Below are 14,618 nucleotides of genomic sequence, written 5' to 3'. Positions count from 1 at the left end.
GGATCCTTAACCCACTGATCAAGGTCAGGGATCGAACCCGCAACCTCATGGTTCCTAGTTGGATTCGTTAACCACTGAGCCATGACGGGAACTCCAACAAGTATTTCTTAGGTGTCTTCTGTCAGGTGCTCTTCGGGAGCTGGGGATACAGTGGAGAACAGGCACAGTGCCCTCCTTTATAAAGCACAGAGATCATGAACAAGTAAATTAAAAACTCTAAGAGTGATAAATTACAACTTGGATGTACATATTTTATATATGTTTTATATAGGATTATAACATTTCTAAAACTTTGCCTATAACAAATCTGGGCTTCTTATCCACTGGACAATGAGAAAAAATCTTATTTAGTCCACTTAAGTCTGAGACATTTTCAATTAGTTTTATACATGATGTTAGATAAAGGCCTGGCTAAATTCCTTAGTATATGGGTACCAAGTTTTCCCAACAACATGAAGAGACAGTCCTTTCCCCATTGAATAGTCTTTGGCTCCCTTGTCAAAAAAAAAATTTTTTATCAAAAATTATTTCGCATGCAATGGTTTTTTTCTGGACTTTCTATTTGATTCCATTGGTCTGTATGTCTGTCTGTATACCAGTACCACATAATTTTTATAGCTGTGGCTTTGTAATAAGTTTTTAAATTATTAAGTGTGAGTCTTCCAGCTTTGTTCTTCTTTTTCAAGATTATTTTGCCTATTGTTTTGTAATTGCTTTTGTAGTTTCCTTTTCAGGTTGTTCATTATTAGCATATTTAAATGCAGGAGTTCCTATTGTGGCTCGGCAGTTTATGAACCGGACTAGCATCCATGAGGACACTGGTTCCATCCCTGTTCTAGCTCAGTGGGTTAAGGATCCAGCGTTGTGATGTAGGTCACAGACGTGGCTCAGATCCACTGTTGCTGTGGCTCTGGCGTAGAGGGATGGCTACAGCTCCAATTGGGCCCCTAGCCTGTGAAACTCCATATGCTGCAGGTGCGGCCCTAAAAAGACAAAAAAAAATAGACAAAAAAACCCTCAATTTTTAACTGTGTACTGCTCTTTTGCAGAATTCATTAGTTCTAATTGTGTGTGTGTGTACATAATCTTTAGGGCTTCCTGCATGTAATAAATCATCTGTGAACTGTTATAATTTTACTTTATCCTTTCCAATATAAATGCCTTTTATTTCTCATTCTTACCTAATTGCTCCAGCTAGAATTTCTAGTACTATATCAAATTAAAATGGTTAAAGTGGACATCCTTAGCTTGTTACTGATCTTAGAGGAAAAGATTTCAATTTTTCACCATTAAGTATGATATTTGCTGTGGGTTTTCCCCATGTGGCTCTTATGATGTTAAGGTTAGTTTCCTTCTAGGTTTGTTCAGTGTTTTTTTCATTTGTTTTTGTTTTTTGCTTTTTATCCTTAGTATACATCTGGTGTTGCCATGAGCTGAGGTTTAAGTCCCAGACATGGCTCGGATCTGATGTTGCTGTGGCTGTGGCGTAGGCCATCAGTTGTAGGTCTGATTTGACCCCTAGCCTGGAAACCTCCATTAGCCACATGTGTGCCCCCCCCCCCAAAAAAGGATGCCAAAGCATAGAACTAACAAAAAAATAATTCATATCCTACCTTCAATTCAACTAGAAGATATATGGGAGTTCCCACTATGGCATAGTGGGTTAAAAATCTGACTATGGTGGCTTGGGTCATTTCAGAGGAACAGGTTTGATCCCCAGCCTGGTACAGTGAGTTAAAGCATCCAGAATTTCCACACCTACGCCTCTGAATCAGTCCTGGCCCAAGAACTTCCATACGCTTCGTGCGTGGCCATAAAACAAAACTAGGAAATATATGAAGGCAGTAGGCAAAAATAGGAAGAATAGTATCCATAAGGACTCAGGTTTAATCCCTAGCCTTGCTCAGTGGGTTAAGGATTCTGTGTTGCCATGAGCTGTGATGTAGGTCACAGACGTGGCTAGGGTCTGGTATTGCTGTGGCTGTGATGTAGGCCAGCAGATACAGCTCTGATTCAACCCTAGCCTGGGAACTTCCATATGCCAAGGGTGCGGCCCTAAAAAGACAAAAATAACTAACTAAATAAATGTCCATTGAAATGCAAACATTTAGATTAGATAACCCAGGAGTTCTTTTGTGGTGCAGTAAGTTAAGCATCTGACGCCTTCACTGCAGTGGCTTGGATCATTGCTGTGGTGTGGGTTCAATCCCTGGCCCAGAAACTTCCACATGCTCAGGTGCAGCTAAAAAAAAAAAAAAAAAAAAAAAAAAGACGTCAAGATCCTAATGTTTAGCACTATATCCAATCTCCTGGGATAAACATTGAAGATGAATGGATAAGATTTTATGTGTGCGTGTGTGTGTGTAAATATATATAATGGAATACTACTCAGTCATAAAAAATAATGAAATAATGCCATTCACAGGAACATGGATAGAACTGGAGATTCTCATACTAAGTGAAGTAAGTCAGAAAGAGAAAGACAAATACCATATGAATATCACTTATCTGTGTAATCTAAAATATGGCACAAATGAACCTATCTACAGTACAGAAACAGACTCACAGACATAGAGAACAGACTTGTGGTTGCCAAGGGGGAGGGATGGATTGGGAATTTGGGATTAGCCGATGCAAACCAGTATATATAGGCTGGATAAAAAACAAGGTCCTACTGTATAGCACAGAGAACTATATACAATATCCTATAATAAACCATAATGGAAAAGAATACAAAAAAGCATATGTGTGTGTATATATGAGTGTGTGTGAATCACTTTGCTGTACAGAAGAAATTAACACAACATTGTAAATCAATTATACATCAATAGAATAATTTTTTTTTAAAAAATTGGGTTTTAGGGAGTTCCCTGGTGGTTTTGTAGGTTAAGGATCTGGTGTTGCCACTGTTGCAGCTTGTGCTACTACTGTGGCATTGGTTCAGTCCCTAGCCTGAGAACTTCCACAGGCTGCGGGCATGGCCATAAAAGAAAAACAAAGATGAAGATGTCCCATAATGGCTCGGCGGTAACAAAACTAACCAGCATCCATGAGGGTGCAGGTTCGATCCCTGACCTTGCTCAGTGGGTTAAGGATCTGGTGTTGACATGAGCTGTGGTGCAGGTTGCAGACGTGGCTGGGATCCCCAATTGCTATGGCTCTGGCATAGGCCAGCAGCTACAGCTCCAACTGGACTGCTAGCCTGGGAACCTCCATGTGCCCCAGGTGCGGCCCTAAAAAAAAAAAAGAAAAAAGCAGAAGAAAGATGACATAGGCTCCATAGAGAACCCAAACCAGAAGAGAGAGGTAGGGAATTCACAGAGAAGTCTCAGCATAACAGCTATACTGCACATGGATACCTGTGAAGGCTCAGTCCAAAAATGTTTTTGTTTTTTGTTTTGTTTTGTTTTTTGCTTTTTAGGGCCGCACTCGCGGCATATAGAGGTTCCCAGGCTAGGGTTTGATTCAGTGCTGTAGCTGCTGGCCTACATCACAGGAGCACCAGACCTGAACCAAGTCTGTGACCTATACCACAGCTCAGGGCAACGCCAGATCCTTAAGCCACTGAAGGAGGCCAGGGATTAAACCCACAACCTCATGGTTCCCAGTCAGATTCGTTTCCATTGCGCCACAATGGGAACGCCAAGGCTCAGTCCTGATTAAAGCAGGAAGAACTCCATAAAGTTCTCCAGGAAAGAAAAAAAAAGGAAACAGTTTATATGATAGGTTACCCATGTAGGAAAGTATAAACAGAAGCATTTATAAAGAAGCATGAACAGACTGGCAGAGGGTATGGAAAGTGAAGTCACAGGTTCAAGAACAAATCTGAAGCAAATGAAAAAGTGAAAAAACTCTTAACTCTAAGAAAAACAAAAGGTTGTACCAGAAAGGAAATGTTGCCTCAGTTCATTAGGTGTTACAGCAGTGAATAATTACAATTAATACAATGGATTAACCCCAAAATTAACATATTGGGAGAAAGCAGGAAAGGAATGTGGAGTGAAGAGAGCTAAAATTCTTATATACCGTAACAAAAAGTCAGTTGGCAGTGTCTAACATTCATAATTAAGACATAACAAAATAATCATATTTAGAAATACATATCAGAAATACATAATATCAGGAGTTCCCTGTGGCTCAGCAGGTTAAAGATCTGGCTTTGTAAACACTACTGTGGATCAGGTCACTGCTGTGCATGGGTTTAATCCCTAGCCTGGGAACTTCTGCATGCTGGGGGCATGGCTGAAAAAAAAAAAAGAAAGAAAAAGTACATAATCAGAGAAAACAGCTTTTTTGTAATTTTCTATCACTACTTGACTTTTTAAGCCATGTATAATACTTAATTTTTTTTTCTGTCTTTTTAGGGCCACACCTGCGGCACATGGAATTCCCAGGCTAAGGGTCAAATCAAAGCTGTAAGCCACCGTCCTACACCACAGCCATAGCAACATGGGATCCGAGCCACATCTATGATCTACACCACAGCTCACAGCAATGTCGGATCTTTAACCCATGGAGCAAGGCCAGGGATTTAATCTGGATCCTCATGTATACTAGTCAAGTTCATTACCACTGAGCCACAATGGGAACTCCCTATAATACTTAACTTTTTTTTTTTTTTTTTTTTTGCCTTTTTGCCTTTTTGCCTTTTCTTGGGCCGCTCCCACAGCATATGGAGGTTTCCAGGCTAGGGGTCGAATCAGAGCTGTAGCCACCAGCCTACGCCAGAGTCACAGCACCTCAGGATCCGAGCCACGTCTGCAACCTACACCACAGCTCACACCAACGCTGGATCCTTAACCCACTAAGAAAGGCCAGGGATCCAATCCGCAACCTCATGGTTCCTCGTCGGATTCGTTAACCACTGATCCACGACGGGAACTCCCAATACTTAATTTTTTTAAACATGAAACAATGCATATTAAGAGGCTGGTACCGTGCCTAGCATAATAAATGTTGCTCTGAAATAGTGACAGGTTTTTAAAATCTGAGCAAGGGAAAATGAGGGTTAAAAAATAAAGTCAGGAAGTTCCCTGGTGGCCTGTTAAGGATCCAGTGTTGTCAAGGCTGTGGCTCAGGTATGACCCTTGGCCTGGGAACTTCTGCATGCCATAGGCATGGCCAAAAAATAAAAAATAAAAATAAATTGAAAAGGTAAAGTCAGAATGAGTTTAGTACATAAGGTGTGAGACATGAAGAATTTTACCTTGCTACAGTCTGGCCCCAGATTTAGCTTTACAATGAAAAAACAAACAAGTTCCTGTTGTGGCTCAGTGGTTAATGAATCTGACTAGGAACCATGAGGTTGCTGGTTTGATCCCTGGCCTTGCTCAGTGGGTTAGGGATCCAGTGTTGCCGTGAGCTGTGGTGTAGGTGGCAGACGTGGCTCGGATTCAGCGTTTCTATGGCTCTGGCGTAGGCTGGCGGCTACAGCTCCAATTCAAGCCCTAGCCTGGGAACCTCCATATGCCGCAGGAGCAGCCCTAGAAAAAGGTAAAAAGACCAAAAAAAAAAAATAAAATAAAAAAAGAAAAAACAAACAAAAAGCCCAGAAAACCCCACAGCCCATGTAAGAAATCAGACCAGTTGAACAGAGCCTTATTATTATTTTATTATTATTCTTATTCCTGGCACTGATGCCAAAGAGATAGATTTCCTATGGATTTTCTTAAGTAGGATACTGGACCAAGTCTACAACATTACTGATCTGCACCCTGCAGGCCTACAAGGTCCTGTGCTTGACCAGCTTCAGGACAGAAGGGGACATTGCCAATTATAGTGGTTGGCTCATTAGTTACCAGGGAAACCAGGGAGGAGCAAGATCCTCACCTTTGATAAGCAATCACTGGCTGGGGCCTGGGGCAAGTAGGGAGGAAGGTCAGTCACATGCATAGAGTGTAGGTGAAAGAGGCACAGGTCGGGCAGGGTGTGCACAGAGTGGTCATCTTGGGTGGCCATAGATCAGATTTGGAGACTGTTACACTTAAAATCCCTAAATAGTAGCAGAAAAAACAGTGTAGCCCATATACAAAGGCTCTTGGATGACAGACAAAAATTTTGTCTATCTGGAGAAATGGCCAGACTACCCTTTAGGAAAACTTCCACAAACATTTCTCTCGGAAAGATTTTTTGACCAACTGCTGTTTTGCCAATATCCCATTCAGAAGTCCAGGTTTATAGTAGGTCTATGACTAAAGTTTCCCATTTGTCTTTCTCTACAGAGAAAACAAAGTGGGGAGAAAAAAAGACTAAAAGATATTCGGTTACTATCTAAAAATTCATTGAATAGGAGTTCCTATTGTGGCTGAGTGGTTAACGAATCCGACGAGGAACCACGAGGTTGCGGATTCGGTCCCTGGCCTTGCTCAGTGGGTTAAGGATCCAGCATTGTTGTGAGCTGTGGTGTAGGTCGCAGACGCGGCTCAGATCCCACTGCTGTGGCTCTGGCGCAGGCCGGCGGCTACAGCTCCAATTGGACCCCTAGCCTGGGAACCTCTATATACCATGGGAGAAGCTCTAGAAAAGACAAAAAATTAAAAAAAAAAAAAAAAAATTCATTGAATAAGGAGCAAACAAACGAAAGAGTAAGCAACTTTTTCCTATGTCCTAAATGTGGGGGAAAGTCTATTCTTTAATTTTGTAAATCAAAATAATATCTTTCAGAGGACAATCATGGCTCAGCAGAAATGAACCTGACTAGTATCCATGAGGATGAGGGTTTGATCCCTGGCCTTGCTCAGTGGGTTAAATGATCCAGTGCTGCCATGGGTGTGGTGTAGGCCAGCAGCTGTAGCTTGCATTCAACTCCTAGCCTGGGGATTTCATATGTCACAGATGCAGCCCTAAAAATAGCAAAAAAAAAAATCCTTCAGAGCATGCATATAAAAAAAAATTAATTTTTCCAGTTATACTGTATTTTCATGGAAGAAAGTGTAAGCTGTACTTGACTCTTTTCTTGGAGTTCCCGTTGTGGCACAGTGGAAACAAATCCGACTACTATCCATGAAGATGCAGGTTCGATTCCCGGCCTCGATTAGTGGGTTGAGGATCTGGCGTTGTTGTGAGCTGTGGTACAGGTTGCAGACGTGGCTTGAACCTTGTGTTGCTGTGGTGTAGGTCAGCAGCTGTAGCTCCAATTCAACCCCTAGCCTGGGAACTTCCACATGCCATGGGTGAGGCCCTAAAAAGCAAAAAGCAAAAAAAAAAAAAAAAAAAAGACTATTTCTTGTTAACCAAAATATTAACATGTTTACCAGGTAATTAAAAAAAAAAAAGGACATGACAGAAATAGTATAAAATAACTTTTATTTACATAATTCATATCTATAGAATATAACTGCTTTCTTTAGAACAAGAAAATTTACGACAGATATTGCTTTTTTGTCAAAGACTTCTTCAAGCAAGATAGTATATACATGGTCACTTATAATTCAAAGAACATGGTGGTAAACAGTGGATATTCATATTTCTATCTGTGCCTCAATCATTTACCAACAATTAGGCTTTTAAACCATCATGTTGATCACTTGCTAAGACTAAGTGTTCAGGAGGAAAAGTCAAAAAAAACAAAGAACTATAATCACATCTCCTTTAAGATTTACAAATTACAAATTCTTCACATCATCTTTACATGAATCAGATTAAACACAGGTGTGAACAAGTCCTTCTACTTTGTAAGTAATACACTGATTAAGTTTCTTTTTCCAAGAGTTTTTAGGATATAGAATAGGATAATTTAGCTGACTGACATGATTCTCTAACACAATGAAGATAAAATTAGCCTTTACACAGAAGCTACATCTCCTATAAAATTAAGTCATTGTAGATGAACAAGAGATAGATGTTAACAAAGTTAAAAAATAGCACTAAACAAGAGATAAAATAACAGTTTAGTTATGACAAACTAACATCCAAACTAACATTAACAAAATGAAAGAAACCTTTTCAGAATATGAAATATTTAATATTTATAAAAGCAGGGCATTAAAATAGCAATGTGACTTACTACCATGATTTTTGTGACACATCAAATAAATAAACACATACCTATAGGAAATTTCCACTCAGATTTACAGATCCTCCTTTATAACAAAAGAAGTTAAACTATAAATTTCACTCCAAGGTAATGCTCTAGGAGTTCCCCTCGTGGCTCAGCAGAAATGAATCTGACTAGTATCCATGAGGACACAGGTTTAATCCCTGGTCTTCCTCAGTGGGTTAAGGATCCAGCGTTGCCGTGAGCTGTGGTGTAGGTTGCAGACAAAGCTTGGATTTGTGTTGCTGTGGCTGTTGCATAGGCCAGCAGCCAGAGCTCCAATTCAACCCCTAGCCTGGGAACTTCCATATGCTGTGGGTGCGACCCCAAATAGACAAAAAAAAAAAAAAACTCTAGTATCAATTGTTTTAATAAATTAGGATTACGTGTTGCACCATATCTAATTTTACTAACGAACATGAAAAAATGGCCACCATTTTTTTCAATTTACAAACATAGTTAGACATTAAAATACCTCTCCAATTGAAATTTCATAATGCAATCAATGGTTTTAATTGACAGGCACAATTCGTAACTCTAGTGACAAGTAACTCAGAGACAATGACATCAGCACCTTAAGGTAAGGAAACTGCTATTTAATGTAGGGGTCAAACTAAAAACCCAATCCATTCGTGTCCATTATTTAAACATTGGCTATAGCTGTTTTCACACTGAAATGGTAAGAGCTGAGTAGTTACCACAGAGGGCATCTTGCCCACAAATTCAAAAATATACTGCAAAAAATGTTTCTGACTCCTGATCTAAGAAGGCTTTTCAAAAGAATACATCTCTTCTTTCAGAAGTTTAATTTGAACCACCAAAGATTTGCTTGGGTGGGTAACGGAATTACCCATGTAAATCACACAATCTTGAAATTAAAACTCTTAAATTCATATTGATGAGAATCACTGACTTACTAAAGTCTTATTGTTATCTTATTTTCTGTTTTTAACATCACAATTATGTTCTGTGCATAAAGGCCTAAGTGTTCCTCAAGGAAAACTTAATGGGGGAAAAAAAACACCAAGAAATTGATTTTTAAAAAAGGAATGTGTGTGGGTGAGTACATATGTGTGTAATGGAGACTGAGTTTTGTATGGAAATTTGTCTCATAAATAAAGTTAAGGGGTTTTTTCTGTCCCCATTCAAATCCTGAGATTATTCGAGAAATAAGAAAAACAATTTCACAGTACAAAGTCAATATACTAAACTATGAGAAAACAATGTATTCAAAACATATTCACTATCCAAACACTTTTAGCTATATCACTTTAAATATCTTTAAAATTAAAGAGGGAAAAGGAGACAAACATCAATTTGTTAATGCCTACTTTACCCATAATTTGAGGGGTAAAAATAATTAAAACTGAATATTCTTTTAAATAAAAAATTTAAAAATAAATAAGCTTTTTGATGTTTTACCTTTATAAATAATAAGTTTAAATACTAGTTCTTCAATTAGCATTAATGTTACATCAACATGAATTAGAAAAATACACATTTTTCAGTCAAATAGCTGATCATAGAAAAGTTTTTTTTTTAACATTTACCATACTAAAGTGGAGTTTCACAATTTGTTTCATATTCTTCCAGGCAACTGAAAAGGCCTTCACCATCCAAAACAAACAAACAAACAAAACAGAAACAAAAACAAAAATCCCCTAAACAAACAGAAAAAAAAGACCTTCACAAAAGACGTTCACTGTTAGATACAATCTACCTCCAAATACGTCGGCACTGTGATTTATACAAGAGACGTTTATCCACAACATTCCAAGATGTCCATGTGTGTTCAGCACAGGAAGAGTCGAAATGTAAACAAGAGCTGTTATTTCTGTCTGAGAAAGCAGTCTTAATTGCTCAGTATTTCCAAAATGCTGAATCCATCAGAATGAAAGAAATCTCAGCAATGTTTTCCACTGATTCATAAAAGTTTCAAATGAAGGCCATTAAATATTCAAAATCAACCTAAACTGTCAGTGATGCTTTTTTCTAAATCCCGCTTTGTTGATATAATTGACTCTGGAAATCCTAGACTTGGGACAAAAAAAAAAAAAAGACTTTTATTCTGTTTCATCCACTTGAATAAAGATATCACTAAAGAAATACTCAGATATGGTGGTTGGCTCCTCTTCAGGTACCCGCTTTTGGCCACCTTTACATTCTTCTTTCGGTAAGGGATTAGAAGAAACCTGTAAAAATAATAAAAATAAGTGTGCAACATAACATTCATATAGTAATAGAGGTAGTCTGACTTGGTATCTGTTCGAAAAGCAATACAGCAATAAATATTAAGAACTTTCACTATGTTTATTCTCCTTGGCCCAATAATTTCATTTCTATGCTACTATATTAAGGAAATAATCCTAAAAACAGCAAGACTTTAAATGAATGAGAATAACTTTACTTATAATTAACAAATATACACTAGGCATGATTAAGTTAACTATAATGTACACATGATTACTTCACCCTAATTTCCATGAAAAAAAAATTTTTTTGGAGTTCCCATCATGGTGCAGTGGAAACAAATTCGACTAGGAATTATGAGGTTGCAGGTTCAATCCCTGGCTTCGATCATTGGGTTAAGGATCCAGCGTTGCTATGAGCTATGGTGTGGGTTGCAGAAATGGCTTGTATCCTGTGTTGCTGTGGCTGTGGCACTGGCCGGAGGCTACAGCCCCAATTCGACCCCTAGCATGGGAAACTCCATATGCTGCAGGTGTGGCCCTAAGAAAGACAAAAAAAAAAAAAAAAAAAAAATTTTTTTTTAAAGCCACACTTGGGGCATACAGAAGTTCCCAGGCTAGGGGTTGAATTGGAGCTGTAGCTGCCAGTCTACGCCACAGCTCACAGCAACACTGGATCCTTAACCTTCAGAGCGGGGTCAGGGATCAAACCTGAGTGCTCGTGGATACTAGTGGGGTTCATTACTGCTGAGCTACAACAGCAAAGTCAATACACTAAAAAATTCCTCCCAAAATTTAATACAGAGAAACGACATTAGATCTATAAGGAAAACATCTGAATGACCAGCATAGGAACAGATGGACCCATAAGACAGAACAGTACATAAGGAAATATCACATATCACAGCAAGTCTATCAAAAATAAGTACTTATAAATCTAGAAAAAATTAAGAGAGCATGGTATTAGCACAGGACTAGACATACATATAAATGAAATACAAGACCAGAAATATCCCTAACAAGGATGGATGGAAACTTAGTATCTGATAAAAGTGGTATTTCAAGAAAAACTGAGAAAAGTTGAATGATCCAATAAATAATGTTGGACAAGTGTATAACCGACTCACAAAAAAGAAAAGTCAGACCTATACTTTACCAAAATAAACTCTGGATGGATCTATAATCTTAAATGTAAAAACATTTATACACACACAACACACACACACACACATACCATAAAATACCATGTGAAAATGATTTTATAATCCTAGGATGGGAAAAAAGAGAGTGTCTTTTTGTTGCTGTTGTTGTTGTCTTTTGTCTTTTTAGGGCCACACCCATAGCATATGGAGGTTCCCAGCTAGGGTCAAATGGGAACTGCAGCTGCCAGCCACAGCCACAGCAATGCCAGATCCGAGCCTCATCTACGACCTACACCACAGCTCACGGCAACGCCGGATCCTTAACCCACTGAGCAAGGCCAGGGATGGAACCTACAACCTCATGGTTCCTAGTCAGATTCATTTCCGTTGCGCCATGATGGGAACTCCCAAAAGAGAGTGTCTTTATTTATTTACCTTTTTAAGCTGGACCTGCAACATGCAGAAGTTCCCAGGCAAGGGATCAAATCTATGCCACAGCAGTGACCAGAGCAGTGACAATGTCAGTCAGATCCTTAACTTACTGATCCATGAGGGAACTCCAGAAGTGTCCTTCTAAATGACATAAAAGCCAGAAGCCATAAAAAAAAGATTGATAGGAGTTCCCACTGTGGCACAACAGGATCAGTGGCATCTTTTGAGTGCTGGGATGCAGGTTCAATCTCCAGCCAGGCACAGTGGATTGAGTATCCAGCACAGTTGCCTCAGCTGCACCTCAGATCTGATCCCTGGCCCAGGAACTCCATATGCTGCACAGCAGCCAAAAAAAAAAAAAAAGATTGATAAATCCATACACAAAAATCAAAAGGTAAATGCAGGGAGTTCTCGTTGTGACTCGGTGGGAACGAATCTTACTAGCGACTATGAGCGAATTTGACTAGCATCCATGGGGACGCAGGTTCAATCCGTGGCCGTGCTCGGTGGGTTAAAGATCCGGCAATGCCATGAACTATGGCACAGGCCAGCAGCCAGGCTACAGCTCCGATTCGACCCCTAACCTGGGAACCTCCATATGCCGTGGCGCAGCCCTAGAAAGACAAAAGACCAAAAAAAAAAAAAAAAAAAAAAATTCAGTAACGGGAAAAAATTGCAACCTGGATCACAGACAAAGGGGTTTCTTTATAAGAGAATCTACAAATCAATATGGGAAAGACTAAATTTTTTTTTAAAAAGTCAAATGATAGGAAAAAATGGTTGACAGAAAAAGCATAAATGATGAAACACATGTGGAGATGCTCAATCTCACTCATACGTATTCATTAAATCTATGAAGAATGTCAAAAGTAAACAAGATGAATAACATGCTAATGTGAAGGAAAAGTCCTCTCACAGACTGTGCTAAGAACAGAAACTGACATAATCCCTATGAAGGACAATCAGGCAGTGTCTGTCAAACCATTCCCTTTGACCCGCAATTCTATTTCTAGGAATTTAACCTCGTGATGGTTAATGAATCCGACTAGGAACCATGAGGTTATGGGTTTGATCCCTGGCCTTGCTCAGTGGGTTAAGGATCCGGTGTTGCTATGGTGTGGGTCACAAATGAGGCTCGGATCCCAATTGCTGTGGCTCTGGCATAGGCTGGAGGCTACAGCTCCGATTCGACCCCTAGCCTGGGAACCTCCATATGCCATGGGAGCGGCCCTAGAAAAGGCAAAGACAAAAAAAAAAAAAAAATTTAACCTATGAATGTAAAAAATGGACCATTTATAAGTTAACTGTTACCGCAGTCTTTGAAATACCAAATAATGAAATAATCTAAATGCCTACCAGTATGAGGCCATTATGACTCAATGGTACATCCAAATAATGGAATATTATGTGGTCATTAAAATTAACAAGGTTACTTATTCCTGAAAAACTGAAAATTTATGTCTAGAGAAAAAGCTCTGTAAAAAGTTCACAGATTTATTCATAACAGCAAAAACTGAAAACAATCCAGATGTCCTTTGGTGGATATACTGATAAACAAAACTGGTATATCCATACTTATGGAATACTACTCAGCAATTAAAAAAAATACATAAAACCATCTGGATGACTCTCTGGAGAACTATGATGAGTGAAAAGGTGCCAATCCCAAATATATGGTTCTATTTATATAAAATTCTTGGAATGACAAACTGAATGGAGACCAGGATGCCAGCAGATACGGTGAGAGTGGGGATGGGAGGCAAGTGGGTGTGTCTATAAAAGGGCAACACAAAGGACCGCCCCCCATGCTGGTGGAACTGTTCTGTATCTTGACTGTAGCAATGTCAAGGAGTGGTTGTGATACTGTCCAAGTGTTTCTGTAAGACATTAATTACCACTGGGGAAAACTAGGGGGAAGGGGAGATAGGGAATCTCTGTACAGCTGTTTACAACTGCATGTGAATCTACAATTATCTCAAAATAAAAAGGTTAATTTATATTATTTATTTATTTTGTCTTTTTAGGGCTGCACCACAGCATATGGAAGTTCCCAGGCTAGGGGCTGCACCGGAACTACAGCTGCTGGCCACAGCCACAGCCACAGCCACGTGGGATCCAAGCAATGTCTGTGACCTACACCACAGCTCATGGCAATGCCCAATTCCCAACCCACTGAGCAAGGTCATGGATAGGACCCATGTCCTCATGGATACTAGCCAGATTCTTAACCCACTGAGCCACGACAAAATCTCCATATACTTTTTTTTTTTTTGTCTTTTTGCCTTTTCTAGGGCCGCTCCCACAGCATATGGAGGTTCCCAAGCTAGAGGTTGAATCGGAGCTGTAGCTGCCGGCCTACGCCACAGCCACAGCAACATGGGATCTGAGCCATGTCTGCAACCTACACCACAGCTCATGGCAATGCCGGATGCTTAACCCACTAAGCAAGGCCAGGGATTGAACTCACAACCTCATGGTTCCTAGTCGGATTCGTTAACCACTGTGCCACAAAGGGAAGTCCTGTACACTTTTTATTAAAAAAAAATTTTTAGGAGTTCCCATTGTGGTTCAGCAGTTAACGAACCCAACTAGCATTCATAAGGACTCGGGTTCAATCCCTGCCCGAACCCACTACATCATAAGACTCGGTCAATCCCTGGCCTCGGAACCCAACTAGCATTCATAAGGACTCGGGTTCAATCCCTGGCCTCGCTCAGCAGGTTAAGGATCTGGCATTGCCATGAGCTGTGATGTAGGTTGCAGACGTGGTTCAGATCCTGCGTTGCTGAGGCTCTGGCATAGGCCGGTGGCTACAGCTCC

The 14,618-nt window shown here is 39.7% G+C and overlaps 1 protein-coding gene across 3 annotated transcripts in view; it reads right to left on the bottom strand.

The window, feature by feature from the left end:
• The window catches only part of BDP1 (B double prime 1, subunit of RNA polymerase III transcription initiation factor IIIB), a 108,241-nt gene continuing 100,909 nt past the window's right edge, over positions 7,287-14,618 (bottom strand). For 2 of the 3 annotated variants that reach the window (XR_002339791.1, XM_005672526.3), the window contains one exon: positions 7,287-10,227. Coding sequence is in view for 2 of the 3 variants with exons in the window: in XM_005672526.3 (XP_005672583.2) it covers positions 10,099-10,227 (129 nt within the window). In the remaining variant the exon portion in view is untranslated. The remainder of the gene's footprint in view (positions 10,228-14,618) is intronic. The other variant, XM_005672527.3, reaches the window with a different exon arrangement.

This window comes from Sus scrofa, chromosome 16 (assembly GCF_000003025.6).
Source record: "Sus scrofa isolate TJ Tabasco breed Duroc chromosome 16, Sscrofa11.1, whole genome shotgun sequence".
NCBI lineage: Eukaryota > Metazoa > Chordata > Mammalia > Artiodactyla > Suidae > Sus > Sus scrofa.
The sequence above is the reverse complement of the archived record's forward strand: the minus strand, read 5'-3'. Positions and strand labels throughout refer to the sequence as shown.